The sequence below is a fragment of the Prunus persica genome, chromosome G8 (genome assembly GCF_000346465.2).
Source record: "Prunus persica cultivar Lovell chromosome G8, Prunus_persica_NCBIv2, whole genome shotgun sequence".
NCBI classification, from domain to species: Eukaryota; Viridiplantae; Streptophyta; class Magnoliopsida; order Rosales; family Rosaceae; genus Prunus; species Prunus persica.
This window is the reverse complement of record NC_034016.1, coordinates 20,416,119-20,430,644: the sequence shown is the minus strand read 5'-3', so window position 1 is coordinate 20,430,644 and position 14,526 is coordinate 20,416,119. Positions and strand designations below refer to the sequence as shown.

Below are 14,526 nucleotides of genomic sequence, written 5' to 3'. Positions count from 1 at the left end.
TTAGTAATGAGCCCAAAAAATCAGTTAACGAGACGTTAAAATGACGCGAAAACAAACGCGTTGGAGTTGCGTTAATTCAAACAGCGCCTTAACTCCTTTCTTTGTAAATAAACGTTTAACAGTCGTCTCTTTCTTCTCAATAGAGTGAGAGTAAGGCGCGAAGAGAGTGAGAGAGAGCCACAAGAATGGCGAAATTGTGGGGCGTGCGAAGACTGCCACTTCCACAAACCAAAGGACACGAAGGCAGTGCTAAACGAACAAAGAAAAAGAAACAAAAGAAAGAGTAAGTAACTTCTGCAAGCTTTCGTTTTCCAGTCTAAATCTTTCATTTTTGATGAGAAATCGGAACCAAGATCGTTGAAAGCTTGATGGATTTTTGATTCGTATTCAGCAGAGTAGCTACGTTTCTGGGTTTCTCTCTGAGAATCGATCAGAATGGTAAACTTAGTTTTATATTTCTCGTTTATATATGTGAATTTTCCATGAAGATGCAGTAAAGGCAAATGCTGCTCCTGATGTGATTTTTTCACAGAAAAATAGAGAATTAGGTGCCTTAGATTGAGAAAAATAGAGTACAGATGGAGGTTTGCATCTAAGAAATTTGGTAGAAAGTTTGATGTTTCCAAGTAATTGTTCAAACTTTTAGTATACATTCGGAAATAGGCTACATGGACACACATATATAGTCATTAGGAAGACTGCCTAAGTGGTTTTTATATTGAAAACTTTGGCGCTAAATTATGAGATCCCATGAGTTTTTTTTTTTTTCTTGGTACCTACTGAACATGTATAGCTTACTATTTGTGGTACATATTATGAAAGCAAAAGAGATTTAAGCTACTTTTACTAACATTCCAGCTTTTCACTGCTTACTGAAAGGGAAAAGAAGGCATTGAACTGATAATGTAGTAAATTTTTTCAACTGCTGCAGGGCAAGCCAGTGACCATTGTTGTTGGTTCTCAAATTTGGGTTGAAAATCCAGAATTAGTTTGGATTGATGGAGAAGTAATAAATATTAAGGGAGAGGATGCTGAAATTCAAATTAGTAATGGGAATAAGGTACAGAGTTGTTATTATCTTTTTTTATGGTTGGAAGAGTTGTTATTATTTAAATCTTAATCTTTTGGTCTTATTCATTTGTCTTTAAATCCAACATTTTTCCAATCTATTTTTCTGGTTTCGGTTTCAAGAATTTTGGGTGCATTATCTTTGTTGGAATTTGTTTGATTAGTACATGTTTGGGTCATAGGATAAAAAGTAGCAGTTTTGAGGCCAAATTTTGTGTTTCAAGCTTGTGATTCTTATTTTTTTTGTATTTTTGGCTAACTAAAGATACAGAGTTAAGAAATGGAATTCAAGTACGAAAGCCTTTTCTTAACAATTACAGAAAATGGCCTTACACTACTCTTTAAACAAGCTTCTGCAGGAGTTTTCTGCATGATTCTTGTTTCTCCTTTGAAATTTAAAGATGTTATTTAAGAAGAAAACGGACCTGCTGTTTAGTGTTGGATGTGTCCGCATCAATGTGGCTTTCCCCTTTTTCCATCAGTTTTCCTTCTCCTCCTCCTCTCCTACTTCTATATGATTTTTTATATTCTCCTGATCCTGAAAGATTACATAAGCATATGATCCTTGTTATATTTTTGAGTTTCTGCAGTAATTTATGCAGTTCTGTTACCCCTTTGGGAGTGACAGAAAATCTCTTCTTATAGGAGTTTTCTTGTATAGAAAAAAGGACCCCTTAAGTCAAGTGCCAAAATTCATTTCATATGCAGCTTTATTGAAATACCAGTTTGTCTATTTCTTAAACCGACCTACTTTCATATTGGTCAGGTCGTTGCAAAGGTGTCAAAAATATATCCAAAGGATATGGATATGCCTGCTGGTGGAGTTGATGACATGACTAAGCTATCATACTTGCATGAACCTGGAGTTCTTTGTAATTTGGCAACTAGATATGAGAGCAATGAAATTTATGTAAGATTTCTCTTAGCTATAGTTTCGATCAATTAATGTACACCCTGGTGAAGAAAATGATTAATCACTGCAGCTTTGGGCGTCTCTGTTATAATACTTTGACATCATGGCAGACTTACACCGGAAACATTCTCATCGCCATCAATCCATTCCAAAGTCTCTCACATCTGTATGATACTGTTATGATGGAACGGTATAATGGAGTGCCATTTGGAGAACTGGGTCCTCATGTTTTTGCAATAGCCGATGCTGCATACAGGTGAACTGTGTTTCTTTTGCATCCTACTTTTTCCTCCTTAAAAGATGATGCAGTTACTTTACTGAATTTTCCAAATCTAACCAGGGAAATGATTAATGAGGGTAAAAGCAACTCTATTCTGGTTAGTGGGGAAAGCGGAGCTGGTAAGACTGAAACAACTAAAATGCTTATGCGCTACCTTGCCTATTTGGGCGGAAATGCTGCAGCTGAAGGACGGACTGTTGAACAACAAGTTTTAGAAGTAAGCTGATTAGCTGAAACCATATTACTGTAGCTAACGTTTTTATTTAATGGTAGAATGAGATCTGAAGCCTTGCATAAATATCCTTTCCCATCACTAAAGAAAATGATGTTAAGTGCCAATCTTTTAATTAATTAATTTTTTCTGAATTGTGTAATATTTCTTTTATTGTTTTAACTTGTACCCTTCTAAAAAATTTGTTGTTGTAACTGACATGGTGCAGTCAAATCCAGTTCTTGAAGCCTTTGGTAACGCTAAAACTGTTAAGAATAACAATTCCAGGTGAGAAATTGTTAAATGCTTTGAGAAATTTTTTTTTCTTTTGGGTGCTGTTTTTGCTGTTGGTACTGTTTTGTTTAATATATTTTGAATAAAATACGCTTGGCATGTCTTTGGATCTACATGATCTATTTCTAAATCTTTATACCAGACAATGAAATTTCCTAAATAGTTTCTGTACCCACTGTTGTTCTCTGGAATATATTGGTGCAGCCGCTTTGGGAAATTTGTTGAGATTCAATTTGATAAACGTGGTAGAATATCGGGGGCAGCCATCAGAACTTATCTCTTAGAGCGATCTCGTGTTTGCCAAATTTCTGATTTAGAGCGTAACTATCACTGTTTTTATCTCCTTTGTGCTGCTCCGGAACAGGTACATAGCTCAGTTTTCTACTTCAGTGAATATTTTTGATATTTCACAAAATTTCTGGTTGACAGATTTCAAGTCATATCAGGAAAAAGAGAAGTATAAGTTGGGAGATCCTAAGTCATATCACTATCTTAATCAATCAAATTGCTATCAACTGGATGGTATAAGTGATGAACATAATTATCTCTCCACAAGGAGAGCCATGGATGTTGTTGGAATAAGTGTAGTAGAACAGGTATATTATTTTGATTTAAATCTGCATTTGTTTAATGCTAAGTTAAGCATAGAAAATCTGGGAATAACTCTCTCTCTCTCTCTCTCTCTCAGGAGGCTATTTTCAGTGTTGTTGCTGCAATTCTTCATCTTGGTAATATTGATTTTGCCAATGGGGAAGATAATGATTCATCTGTTCTGAAAAATGATGAATCCCTTTTTCATCTTCAAATGACAGCAGAACTTCTAATGTGCGACGCAAGCTTTGCTCTAGACATAATTCATACTCTCTTTTTTTTTTTGGTCAATCACAGTGCAGTTTTCATATGTCTTATTCGTATATCAGGTGTAATCCTCGTGCACTGGAAGATGCACTGTGTAAGCGTGTAATGGTTACTCCTGAAGAAATTATTAAAAGAAGTCTTGATCCCCATGGCGCAACAGTTAGCAGAGATGGTTTGGCCAAGACTATATACTCTCGTTTGTTTGACTGGTAAGATGCTAGCTTCTGAATCATTTTTACTAAACTGCTTACTGTGGAAATGAAGAACAATATTGGTTTTTCTGTTTGTTTTTTATGTCCAGGTTGGTGGATAAAATCAATGTCTCAATTGGACAAGACCCTAGCTCAAAATGTCTGATCGGGGTCCTTGATATATATGGTTTTGAAAGCTTTAAAACTAACAGGTAATGATTGATTGCCGAAAATTTAGAATGCATGGATATGTTTGGGAAGGGTTCTGTGTTTTATGCATTTAGCATAAACAAAAATACATTCTCATCCATATTTGGTATGCATAAGAAGACCTAATACTACCTAGCATCAGGTGGCGTGAACTTCTGACCTGCACTAAGGTACTTGGGAATCCTCAGGATATTGCTGAATCTGAATTTACTCAGCTACAAATAATTAGAAAGGAGGATCCCAGATTAATTTAGCTTGAATCCCACTACGTTATTCTTAGTCCTAACTTGTTATGTTCCATTAATGCAGTTTTGAGCAGTTCTGTATTAATTACACTAATGAAAAGCTGCAACAACATTTCAACAAGGTATGAGGTTAGTCATACTTGAAAACTTGAGTTTTTAGTCATTCTTTTCAATGTACCATCTAAGTGTTATGATGTGATTCAGCATGTATTCAAGTCGGAACAAGAGGAGTACACTAGAGAGGAAATTGATTGGAGCTACATAGAATTTGTTGATAATAAAGACGTCCTGGATCTCATTGAACAGGTCTTCTTACACTCTCTCACTCTCTCTCTCTCTTTCCCCATCCCCCTCCCTCCCTCTAATGTTTTCTCATGTGAACTGGTAAACAGAAAAGCACTTACATAGCTCGTAAACTCTTATAAGTCTGTCCCCATTGGAGGTGACACGAAGCCGACATGTTATAACCTTTAAGTTTCCAACTTTAAATTATTCTAAAAGCAATGACTTGTCCCTTTTCCTTTGATGCATCATGCATCACTCATGATGTTAGTCCTTATGAATGATCATATATATGGGACTTCATGTTTGCTGATTTGTATCCCCTATTCTGGAGCCAGAATGTCTTTCAAGCAATACTAATAATTGGTGAAACTCTGCATGTGTTTCCAAATGGTACATTGAATCTACTGTCGTGGTTTCATTTTTGTGTATTGCTGATCTGTTCATTCAGCAGTTAAACTGTGAGAAAGTAATATACTGAATCATCTATATCCACACATCACAATTTAACTAATTGATTGCGCTTCTGCAGAAAAAAGGTGGAATTATTGCTCTGCTTGATGAAGCTTGGTATGAACATCTCTTCATTCTTGGCTGCAATTACACACACACACACACACACACACACACACACACACACACACAAAGAAGCTCCTGCTCAAATGCTTCATTAGGTGAAGTTAGGATGGTAAAATCCCCATGTTCTTGACTGAAATGACACACAAACACATTCACACAGAGGTTCCTGCTCAGGTACTTCATATTAAATGAATAGTATATCTCCAGATTTGTATGAAATCCAGAAACTGCTCCATATTTTATCCATTAACTGTTGTTTTCAGTGTAAATTTGTAATCCAAGTATGGATTCCACCATTACATTAAATGTTCTGGCCCTGCTTTTCATGCCCACCAAGTTAATCAATTAGATATTTTATTGATGGCCATCTAATCCTTTGAATATCCTTTATGAAACGTTTTTATAAAACTTTAGTTCTTTGCACAATTAGATGGAAAAAGGACACATCCAACCATTGTCTAATCAGAATTTTTTTTTTGGGGGGTTAACTTTATCTCTTTACAGCATGTTTCCAAAATCAACTCATGACACATTTTCTCAAAAGCTGTATCAGACATTCAAAGATAACAAACGCTTCATCAAGCCAAAACTGACCCGCTCAGATTTCACCATTGTTCATTATGCAGGAGAGGTGGGCTTGGTTATTGTATTTTGTTCTGAAATGCATCGTCTGTACTGTGGTTTCCACTGAAGTATCTTCACTTATTTTTGCTTTTTTTTAGGTACAATATCAGTCTGATCAATTTCTAGACAAAAATAAAGACTATATTGTTCCAGAGCATCGAGATTTGTTGAGTGCCTCAAAATGCTCTTTCGTAGCAGGCCTTTTCCCTTCACTTACTGAGGAGGCGGCCAAATCTTCCAAGTTCTCATCTATCAGTTCTCGTTTTAAGGTATCTTCTATTCTGGTTATCTTCTTGTCTACCATTCTGGTCTCAGAAAGAAAGAAAATTGCTTACAATTGTTTTGGATTTTGCCCAAGAAATTATTATCAAATTATTCCATGTGTCGAAACAATTTACTGCAGAAAGGTGAAACTTAATTTCTGACCTTATTGATGCAGCAACAACTCCAACACTTGATGGAAACACTAAATGCTACAGAACCACATTACATTAGATGTATAAAACCAAATAATGTCCTAAAGCCTGCAATATTTGAGAATATCAATGTCGTGCAACAACTACATTCTGGTGTAAGTACAACGGGAACTGTGTGTACAGTACTATTACTTATTATCAATTGGTGGCATTTATACTTTGTTATTTGTGTAGGGTGTTTTAGAGGCAGTCCGAATAAAATGTGCAGGATACCCTACTTACAGGAATTTTTTTGAATTTTTAACTCGATTTCGTATCCTGGCCCCTGAGGTTCTAAAAATGGAGTAAGTGCCACCTTATGCTTTCACTTTTAATGTTGTCACATTGTTATCTTCCATATTGTTGCTCGCTTTTCTGCTTATTCATGGATGTTTTGGTTATGTTCCCATTTCTGAACTTAATGCCTATATTATCAGCTTTCCTGAAAACGAAGCCTGCGAAAAGATTCTGGAGAAGATGGGGCTTAAAGATTATCAGGTAATAAGAACCATTACTTCGTATCAATCACTCTTATGTTGACAGACACAAGATTCACAACAGAAATTTCTGAAACTCCTACTTGGCTTCGCCTTGTTGGTAAACCACAATTGCAAAGCAAGCTCCTAACCTATGACTATTGTTGACTGAAGTAGCTATGATGCGGAACCCAATGAAAATAACAAAAAGAAGAGGGAACGGAAGAGGGAGGAGGGAAAGATAGAAACTCAAGACTGAAAATTCTTTTGTAATTCAATAATGAAGTTTCCTCAAAACAGCTGCTTCATGGCCTATTTATAGGGCCAGTCTGAAAAATCACATCAAAATTAAATATTATGTCTTTAACTTGCAAGATATCTTTTTTTTTTTTTGGGTGTTTTTCACAAGACATCATATATATTCAACTAAGTTGTAAATAGTTTTTTTCCAGATAGGGAAAACAATGGTTTTCCTAAGAGCTGGTCAGATGGCTGAGCTAGATGCAAAGAGAACACTCATGCTTGGCGACTCAGCTAATGTGATTCAAAGGCGAGGCCGAACTCGTATTACTCGTAGAAAGTACGTTTCTATACGGGAGGCTTCTATTTGTGTACAATCATTTTGCAGAGGTGAGTGCAAAAAAGAAGGGAAAGCCTATTTACCTCTTTTTTTCAAAGGCAAAATCCTGAATTTTTTCAGCTGATTGAATGTATTTTGAAGGATTTGGTTACAGTGTGATCCCCATCCCCCTTATTCATTTATGTAGTTTTCCATTACCCTGGCAGTTAGTGCTCTTATCAGCTATGTATACTAACTACCTTTATAATTGGCTGCATATACTAGAATTTTCTATATACTATTTCACAAGTATATCGTTGTTATGATTCAGGAGAATTGGCTCGCAAGTTATATAAGCTCAAGAAGCGGGTGAATGCTGTAGTTAAAATTCAGAAGACTGCACGTAAACGCCTGGCGAGAAAAGACTATGTCAAAATCTTGTTCTCTTCAGTTGTCTTACAGACTAGTTTACGGGCAATGGTTGCTCGTGATGAACTTAGATATAGGGTTAAGGTTGCAATTATTATTCAGGTGATTACCCAGCTTCTTGTGTTGCTAACTTGATATATACATAGTTTGTTGCTTTTTGCATTTCCCAAGAATTTGTTTTAATGCCCGGCGAGAAAAGATTCAAATTCATGATCTCTTAACTGTCTTGCAGACAGGTTTACGCGCAATGGCTGCTCGTGATGCTTTTAGATATAGAGTTAATGCGGCAGTTATTATTCAGGTGAACCAGCTTCCTGTTTCGCTATAATACATAGTTTGTTGCTTTTCACATTCTCAAAGAATTTGCAGATATTCCTGACAAGAAAATCTCAAAACCGAGTTCTCTTCAATTGTCTACAGACAGGTTTACGAGCAATGGCTGCTCGTGATGCTTTTAGATGTAGAATGCAATCTAAGCCGAGAGTTATTGTTCAGGTAATTACCTAGCTTCCTCTGTGGCATTTGTTTTTTTTTTTTTTTTCATATCCTCAAAATATGACCAAAAGAAACATGCAGGAAAATTGCTTCAACATAGTTCTGGGCAAAAATGAATCTTGTATTTCGTTAATTAGTTGAGTGAATGCAACTCAATATATATGTATATATATACATACATATATATAGTGTTCTCAAAATGAGTGTACGGACTACTATTATACTATCTACAAGATCAGAAGCATCATGCTAGCTAATCCCTTTCAAGTTCTTTTACTGAAAATTTTAGATAATTTGTGCAGACTGACTTGGAAAAAGCAGAAGGAGAAGAGGCAACAAAGTTGGAGTCCTCTGTGGAAGCTAATGTAAGCAAAGTTAATGAAACAAATGTGTTGTTTGAATGTCTCGTTATACAGGTAGAAACTGAAGAAGTATGCCCTATTCTCAAAGAATTCCTATGTCATGATCCAAATGCTGAAATCAATGGCCCAACCATAATGTTGCAGCAAATATCTCTGCTTTTAAATTCTCATAAAGAAATCAATGACAAACAACTATTATACTTCATACAAAATCAGAAGCATCATGCTAGGTAATCCCTTTCAAGTCTTTTTACTGAAAGGTTTAGATAATTTGTGCAGACTGAATTGGAAAAGGCAAAAGGAGTGGAAGCAACAAAGTTGGAGTCCTCCGTGCAAAGTAATGTAATCAAAGTTGGTGAAACAGACGTGTCATCTAAAATTCTGGTTTCACAGATAGAAATTGAAGATATTACCAAAGAAATCCCAAGTCCTGAAAAAAATGCTGAAAAGATCAAAATTCTTACTGCAGAAGTTGAAAATCTGAAGGTAATGATTATTGACCCAATAGCTTAGGAATTGCCATTCTTCTAGATTTGTTCCGTTATTTTTCTCATCTTAAACTGGTTTAGGAATTGTAGCACCTACAAATTAATGTTCCATCTCTTTTCACATAGGCCATGCTGCAAGCAGAAAAACAAAGAGCCAATGAGTGTGAAAGGAGATACGTAGAAGCTCGGGTATCAAGTCAGGAAGGACGTAAAAAGTTAGAGGAAACTGAAAGAATAGTATATCAACTTCAGGACTCTTTGAACAGGTAGTACTCGTTGATGCGCTTACGAATTATACTCTTATCATTTTTTCATTTCTCCCTTTCATCTTGTGCATGGATTACATAGAACTGAATATGGTATTTCCTCATCAAGTTGACTTTCCATTGGGTCAAAGAGGCTCGTTTGTGAACCTGACAAACTTGGAATCTATGATGTAATTTGCAAATGAAATATATGACTAGTTCTAAGCGCTTGTATTAGGATTTAAGTATATAGTTTTTATATGTTAGGAATATAATAAAATATATATTTTGAAGTGTCTTATAGGTTTATTTATTTTATTTTATTTTATTTTTTTAAATTTCAATTCACAGTCATTGAAATGAGTTTCCCAGTCTAAATTACTTTCGACTATCAAATAAGATACTTTTTCTCTGGGTACATAGGTCAAATTATTAGCAATATGATTTTGGTTTTGTTATGGGCAACTCAAAGCTTTGTAATTGCATATAGCGAAAAAAAATTTGAAGGTTCTCTTCATATGGCAATAATGAGATTATTTTATATGAATTTGGTTATATAGCTTGATTTGGTGCGTCTTACCTGCTGAAAAAAAAAACACAATTTCCTACTTGCTCGTGTGCCCCATCAGTTTAACCCATTTTGTTTGTTTGAAGTATTTCCTGCAATATATAGTTTATAAGTGAAAATCATTTTGAGAAAACGAATGACATGAGAATACCAAAGAGTGGCAGCATTTCAATGATGCAAACATTACTTCTGTCTTATTTAGATTTCTACATATATGAAAAGTTACAATTATTCTGATGATGTTTGTAAAGCTGCTCATAAATCAGTTGACTAATTCTAGATATGATCTAGTGTGTTTCAGGATGATATATTGCATGTCAAACCAAGTTTCGGAACTGAAAACAATCTTATCTACCGCATCCAAATCAAGTTCAACAACTGCAGGACCTTTTGTTAGACACGAAGGGTCCGATAGCATTTCCAGTAACTCTGAATGTTCATCCACTGACTCAGATTTTACTTTTCCAGCTCCAACTCCAACCTCAGCTAATTTTTCTCCCCCCTGCACCAATTCTCTCAAGCTCATAGTTCAGGACATTTCAGCCGGAGATGTTTCAGGTTAGTTAGCTGTGTGTATTTTGATTTTCTGGCTATATGTACTTTATAATCCAGAAGGAACATCAATTTTCTAAGTGAGTGTGCAACTGATCCCACTATGTAACTGATTGTACCAAAGACAATAATGATATTATGTGTAGTGTTCCTATGGTGAAATTACTTCGCTGCAATTAAGCGCAATCTTGATCAGCTTGTTGCCACCTCTTTTTATGTGAGAAAAGAACTGATTTTGTCAGAATATTTTCAATTTCTAAAGATACCCTAATTCAGAAATCATTTCCTTGCACATCGTGTTATCTCCTTGCAACTTTGATAAAAATGGTTATGTTTATAACTTATAAGTTCTGTTTCATTGTTTTATGTTTTCCTTTTCCCTCGATGATACTTTTTGCAGGATCTGAAAGTGAGAAGGAGGGGGGGGCTTTTGATGACTTCTTCTGACGGAGCCTGTTCTAATTATTTTTCTTCTTTCTTGCTTAGATATGGGTCTCTCATAAAACGTCAGACTTTTGGCACTGTATATAGGACACCAGACTTGAACATATCGTCCCGTATGCTTCATACAGGATCATAGATCGACAAATTTCTCTCAGGAAGCTGTAGATCATTTAGTCAGGTAGTGTTAGCGAAGGGGTCAAATGTAGTAAATTTTAGAGTAGAATGTAGTTTGACCTCATCCACTAACATCCTTTGTGATTTCACTTTGCCCTGATAACCGGCCGTGGGCTTATTGTTCGTAAATGTTGATCATAAAACTCTCTTGAGTAAGTTAATTTTCTTCTGCATTGTCTTTGTAGACGGTACTTTTTATCTTGTTCAAATGTAATGGGACCTCCATCTCAACTTGAGAACACAAAAGACCACTTAACAAGAAGCAGCAAGCTAATGAGGAGTTCGTTATCAATGTATTGCCCAAGGGCAGAAGTATTTGCTGCCTTAGTTTTTCGTTTTCTGTTTTTTTTTTTTTTTTCGGTCTTTCTTACTTTACCATTTTAGTCATGAATCAGACAACGTGGCCTTTAGCTAATTGGCCGTCAGTGTAATTAACTTTAATTATTAGATAACTTGAAGGTGTTGGTTTTAGGGGTTGAGCATAGATAGTGGTGTTTGGCGTTTACAAATAGTGTGTGTGTGTGTGTGTGTATTCAGATCAAGCAAAATCTAGTGCCAAAATGTGTTGTTTTTTTCTTCTTCTAAATAACCTGCATTGTTGGTTTACATTTGGCAGGAAAATGCAAGTGATCGAAGCCATTTGCATTCCTAATATATTAAGTTATTAACCATTGAAAAAACGACAATTTTTTTCTTGTAAAAATTTCGATGAAAAATCGGTTCAGGGTAGAGGCAAAAATAAGGGGAAACCACCTCAATTTCAGTAAAACTATCCCGAAACATCGATCTACTAAGCTTTCCTTTGTTCCATACTGCAGTATATGCATATACATAAGAGGCTTCCTATACCATATGTTATAGCTTGGATTTCAAATTGTGAACTTTAAATGCATTTAAATAAAAAAGAAAATGTTTCAAATGAATCACATTCCTTTATAAATAAGACATTGTCATCTAAAAAGTTAAATTTGACAACAAAAAATTCTAAAAAGTTAAATGTTGTTTCGAAACTAAATTGCAGGAAAACATCTAATTGTGAATTATTTTTTTGGTTCTTTTTTCCATTTTAACTCCAAATATATATGTAAATAAATTCTTATGTATACAAACTCCTATCTTTGTAGAGTCTTCATACGAATTGGTGCACCCACCCACCCCCTCAAGTACGTAGAGAGCTTTTATATATTTCATGCTTTTACATATATTCCCATATTCCTATTTCCCACTGATAACAAGCCCCTAGCTTAGCTAAGCTAGTTTCCCATCTCATCATGTATATATGTCTGCAGGTATAAGGCAAATTTTGGCAGATGTCACCCCAGAATTCGCAAAAAGTTAAAACACTGACCTTTTAAGTTTCTACACTTTCATTGCTAAGTAACATCCAGATATAGTAGCAGCATTTTGCACATCAACCACACTATGCATCAAATAGGATCTGAGCATTTTCTGCTTCTTGTTTCTGTCTTAGCCCACTGAAATATCAGTGAGTCTCTCTCTCTCTCTCTCTCTCTCTCTCTCTCTCAAGCTGTGAAACTAAAAGATGGGTTTCTCCATTTTACATGGATAACGTGTTAATTTGTTTTGATGTTTGTAGCTAGGCTGGAGGACTGGACTTAAAAGTGTCATATGGAAATGCCCATTTGAGTTCAAGATCGATCAAAGAGGAGGAAGAAAGAAAAATGGACTGTATCAACTTCAGCTTCGAAGGAGAAAATTTATGTGATATTTCGTGGGCTGCAAAAAATTATGCATGCAGCTTTTGCAAGAGAGAGTTCAGGTCTGCTCAAGCTCTTGGGGGTCATATGAATGTCCACAGGAGAGACAGAGCTAGGTTGAGACTCCTCCCTCCAAGCCTTTCTTCAGAAATATGTCCTCATAACCCTAACCCTAGCTCTTATTTTTCTCCCTCTTCATCATCATCATCATCCTCTCTTTCATCCTCTAAGGGCTTACCACACAATTACTCATCATGTCACTCCTTGCTTTCTCCTTCTTTGAGGGCTTTGATGTCTGCAACTTCATCTACAGATGGAAACAAGAAACCCAAATTCAAGTACAACTCTCCTCAAAATCATGTTCCTAATTTGATTCCCAAGAAAGGCAAGAGAGGTGCTGTGGATCATGAGGCCGGAGAAATATTGAAGGGGTTTGCACAAAAAGATCTGGATGATGAGTTCAACAAGGTTGATGATCTGAAGAAAGAGAGTAATATTATTAGGCTGGACTTGGACATGGGTTTCTTCAAAGATCACAAGGAGGAAGTGGATTTGGAACTTCGACTTGGGCATCTGTAGGTGCAAAACTTCACCTACTTGTGTGGGAATTTATCCCAAGTTAGTTTAGATTTGATTTTATGCTGCACTTTATTTTTAAAATGAAATTTTATTTTCCCCTTTCTTCTTAATTAGCTACCCAACAATGAAATCAGAGATGCTTTGAGAAGGTTAATTTTTGTATGGATCTAATATTGGGTGATTACTATTATGACTATGCAAACCCTTCTTTTTTGCTGTTTCCTTTGTCAGTTCAGTTGTTGATTTAAGCAGTTTCTAGTTTAATTAATCTTGAAATTTTCAGTTTTTATTGTTCTAATTCCTCTAGTGGTAAAGTGGGGTTACCCCTTTTTCTGGTGAGCGTGCAATAGAGTTGAATTATCTGCATCTGTCTCATATGTTTGAAATTCCATTATCATTAATTGTTTCAAAGAAAAAGGATGGTTGCATAGTTGATGTTCCCTCTTGTGATTGTTCTCTGGGAAATGCAAACCTGCATATCTTGGGAACAATCTCATTTTTTGAGCTTCTCTCTCTCTCTCCCTCTCTCTCTCTCTCTCTCTCTCTCTCTCTTCTTTGTCCCTTTACTTTCTTGGAAACAGAAAACTAGAAAGCAAAGATGTATAGCATATAGAAAGAAGATCTTTTTTTTCATAAATTTTATGGGCCAGAAAAGCTTTGCTTCTGAAGAATTATTTCAATAGTTTCTCCAAGCTTATAACCTTGGAGCTCTATCCTGTGTGAACAAATAGTGGTTAGGAGCACAAGTTTGATGATATCAAAGAAAAAGTCAATATAATTACAATCAGAATTTCAGAAATGGGGCACTATCTATCAAACGAAAGCTTGAACTTGAAGGTGCTGAAGGTTTTTAAAGGCTACGCATGCAGAAGATGAGGCTGAACTCATCTGGCCTTAACCTTTTTTCGCAGTTTACAAAGAGAAACTTGAAGTGATCATAAATATGAGAGCTGGACCTGCTGACTTCACTAAATTCAAATGTTTTCATGAAAACATACAAAGAAGAAATTAAAGTTTTCACAGTAAAGATTATATGTGTGGCAGCAAGATGTCATGCATGACATGTCAGGACTCAGGCAGGAGGGAACATTAACATGTAATATCTGTATCATGATTTGATGCCTAGCTACGTCAAACATATCGATCACAATATTGTCAAAATTAATGTAAAAGGAAAGACATTAATTGATTCATAGATTTTGATTGCTGAGCATATCAAATATATTG

The 14,526-nt window shown here is 35.6% G+C and overlaps 2 protein-coding genes across 2 annotated transcripts; both read left to right on the top strand.

Annotated features, from left to right (window-relative positions):
• Window positions 400–11,722, top strand: LOC18767000 (myosin-11). Its single transcript, XM_020570337.1, has 28 exons — window positions 400–438; window positions 932–1,060; window positions 1,835–1,978; window positions 2,092–2,237; window positions 2,322–2,478; window positions 2,702–2,760; window positions 2,971–3,130; window positions 3,213–3,362; window positions 3,455–3,591; window positions 3,687–3,833; window positions 3,926–4,027; window positions 4,335–4,392; window positions 4,475–4,576; window positions 5,085–5,122; window positions 5,636–5,762; window positions 5,854–6,024; window positions 6,195–6,326; window positions 6,406–6,515; window positions 6,648–6,708; window positions 7,139–7,316; window positions 7,577–7,776; window positions 7,907–7,975; window positions 8,095–8,169; window positions 8,472–8,534; window positions 8,811–9,017; window positions 9,146–9,285; window positions 10,134–10,390; window positions 10,785–11,722. Exons 1-28 carry the CDS (start codon window positions 436–438, stop codon window positions 10,829–10,831), a joined length of 3,369 nt encoding a protein of 1,122 aa, XP_020425926.1. The 5' UTR covers window positions 400–435; the 3' UTR covers window positions 10,832–11,722.
• Window positions 12,427–13,471, top strand: LOC18767177 (transcriptional regulator SUPERMAN). The gene is made up of 2 exons (XM_007200868.2): window positions 12,427–12,488; window positions 12,600–13,471. The coding sequence occupies exon 2, from the start codon at window positions 12,685–12,687 to the stop codon at window positions 13,297–13,299; it is 615 nt and encodes a 204-aa protein (XP_007200930.1). The 5' UTR covers window positions 12,427–12,488; window positions 12,600–12,684; the 3' UTR covers window positions 13,300–13,471.

Bases quoted from the DNA above. Each gene is read 5' to 3' on its own strand.
- LOC18767000 (XM_020570337.1), top strand. The intron at 5,763-5,853 runs GTGGGCTTGGTT...GCTTTTTTTTAG, and splicing joins TTGTTCATTATGCAGGAGAG to GTACAATATCAGTCTGATCA. The intron at 7,317-7,576 runs GTGAGTGCAAAA...GTTATGATTCAG, and splicing joins TGTACAATCATTTTGCAGAG to GAGAATTGGCTCGCAAGTTA.
- LOC18767177 (XM_007200868.2), top strand. From the start codon at position 12,685: ATGGACTGTATCAACTTCAGCTTCGAAGGAGAAAATTTATGTGATATT.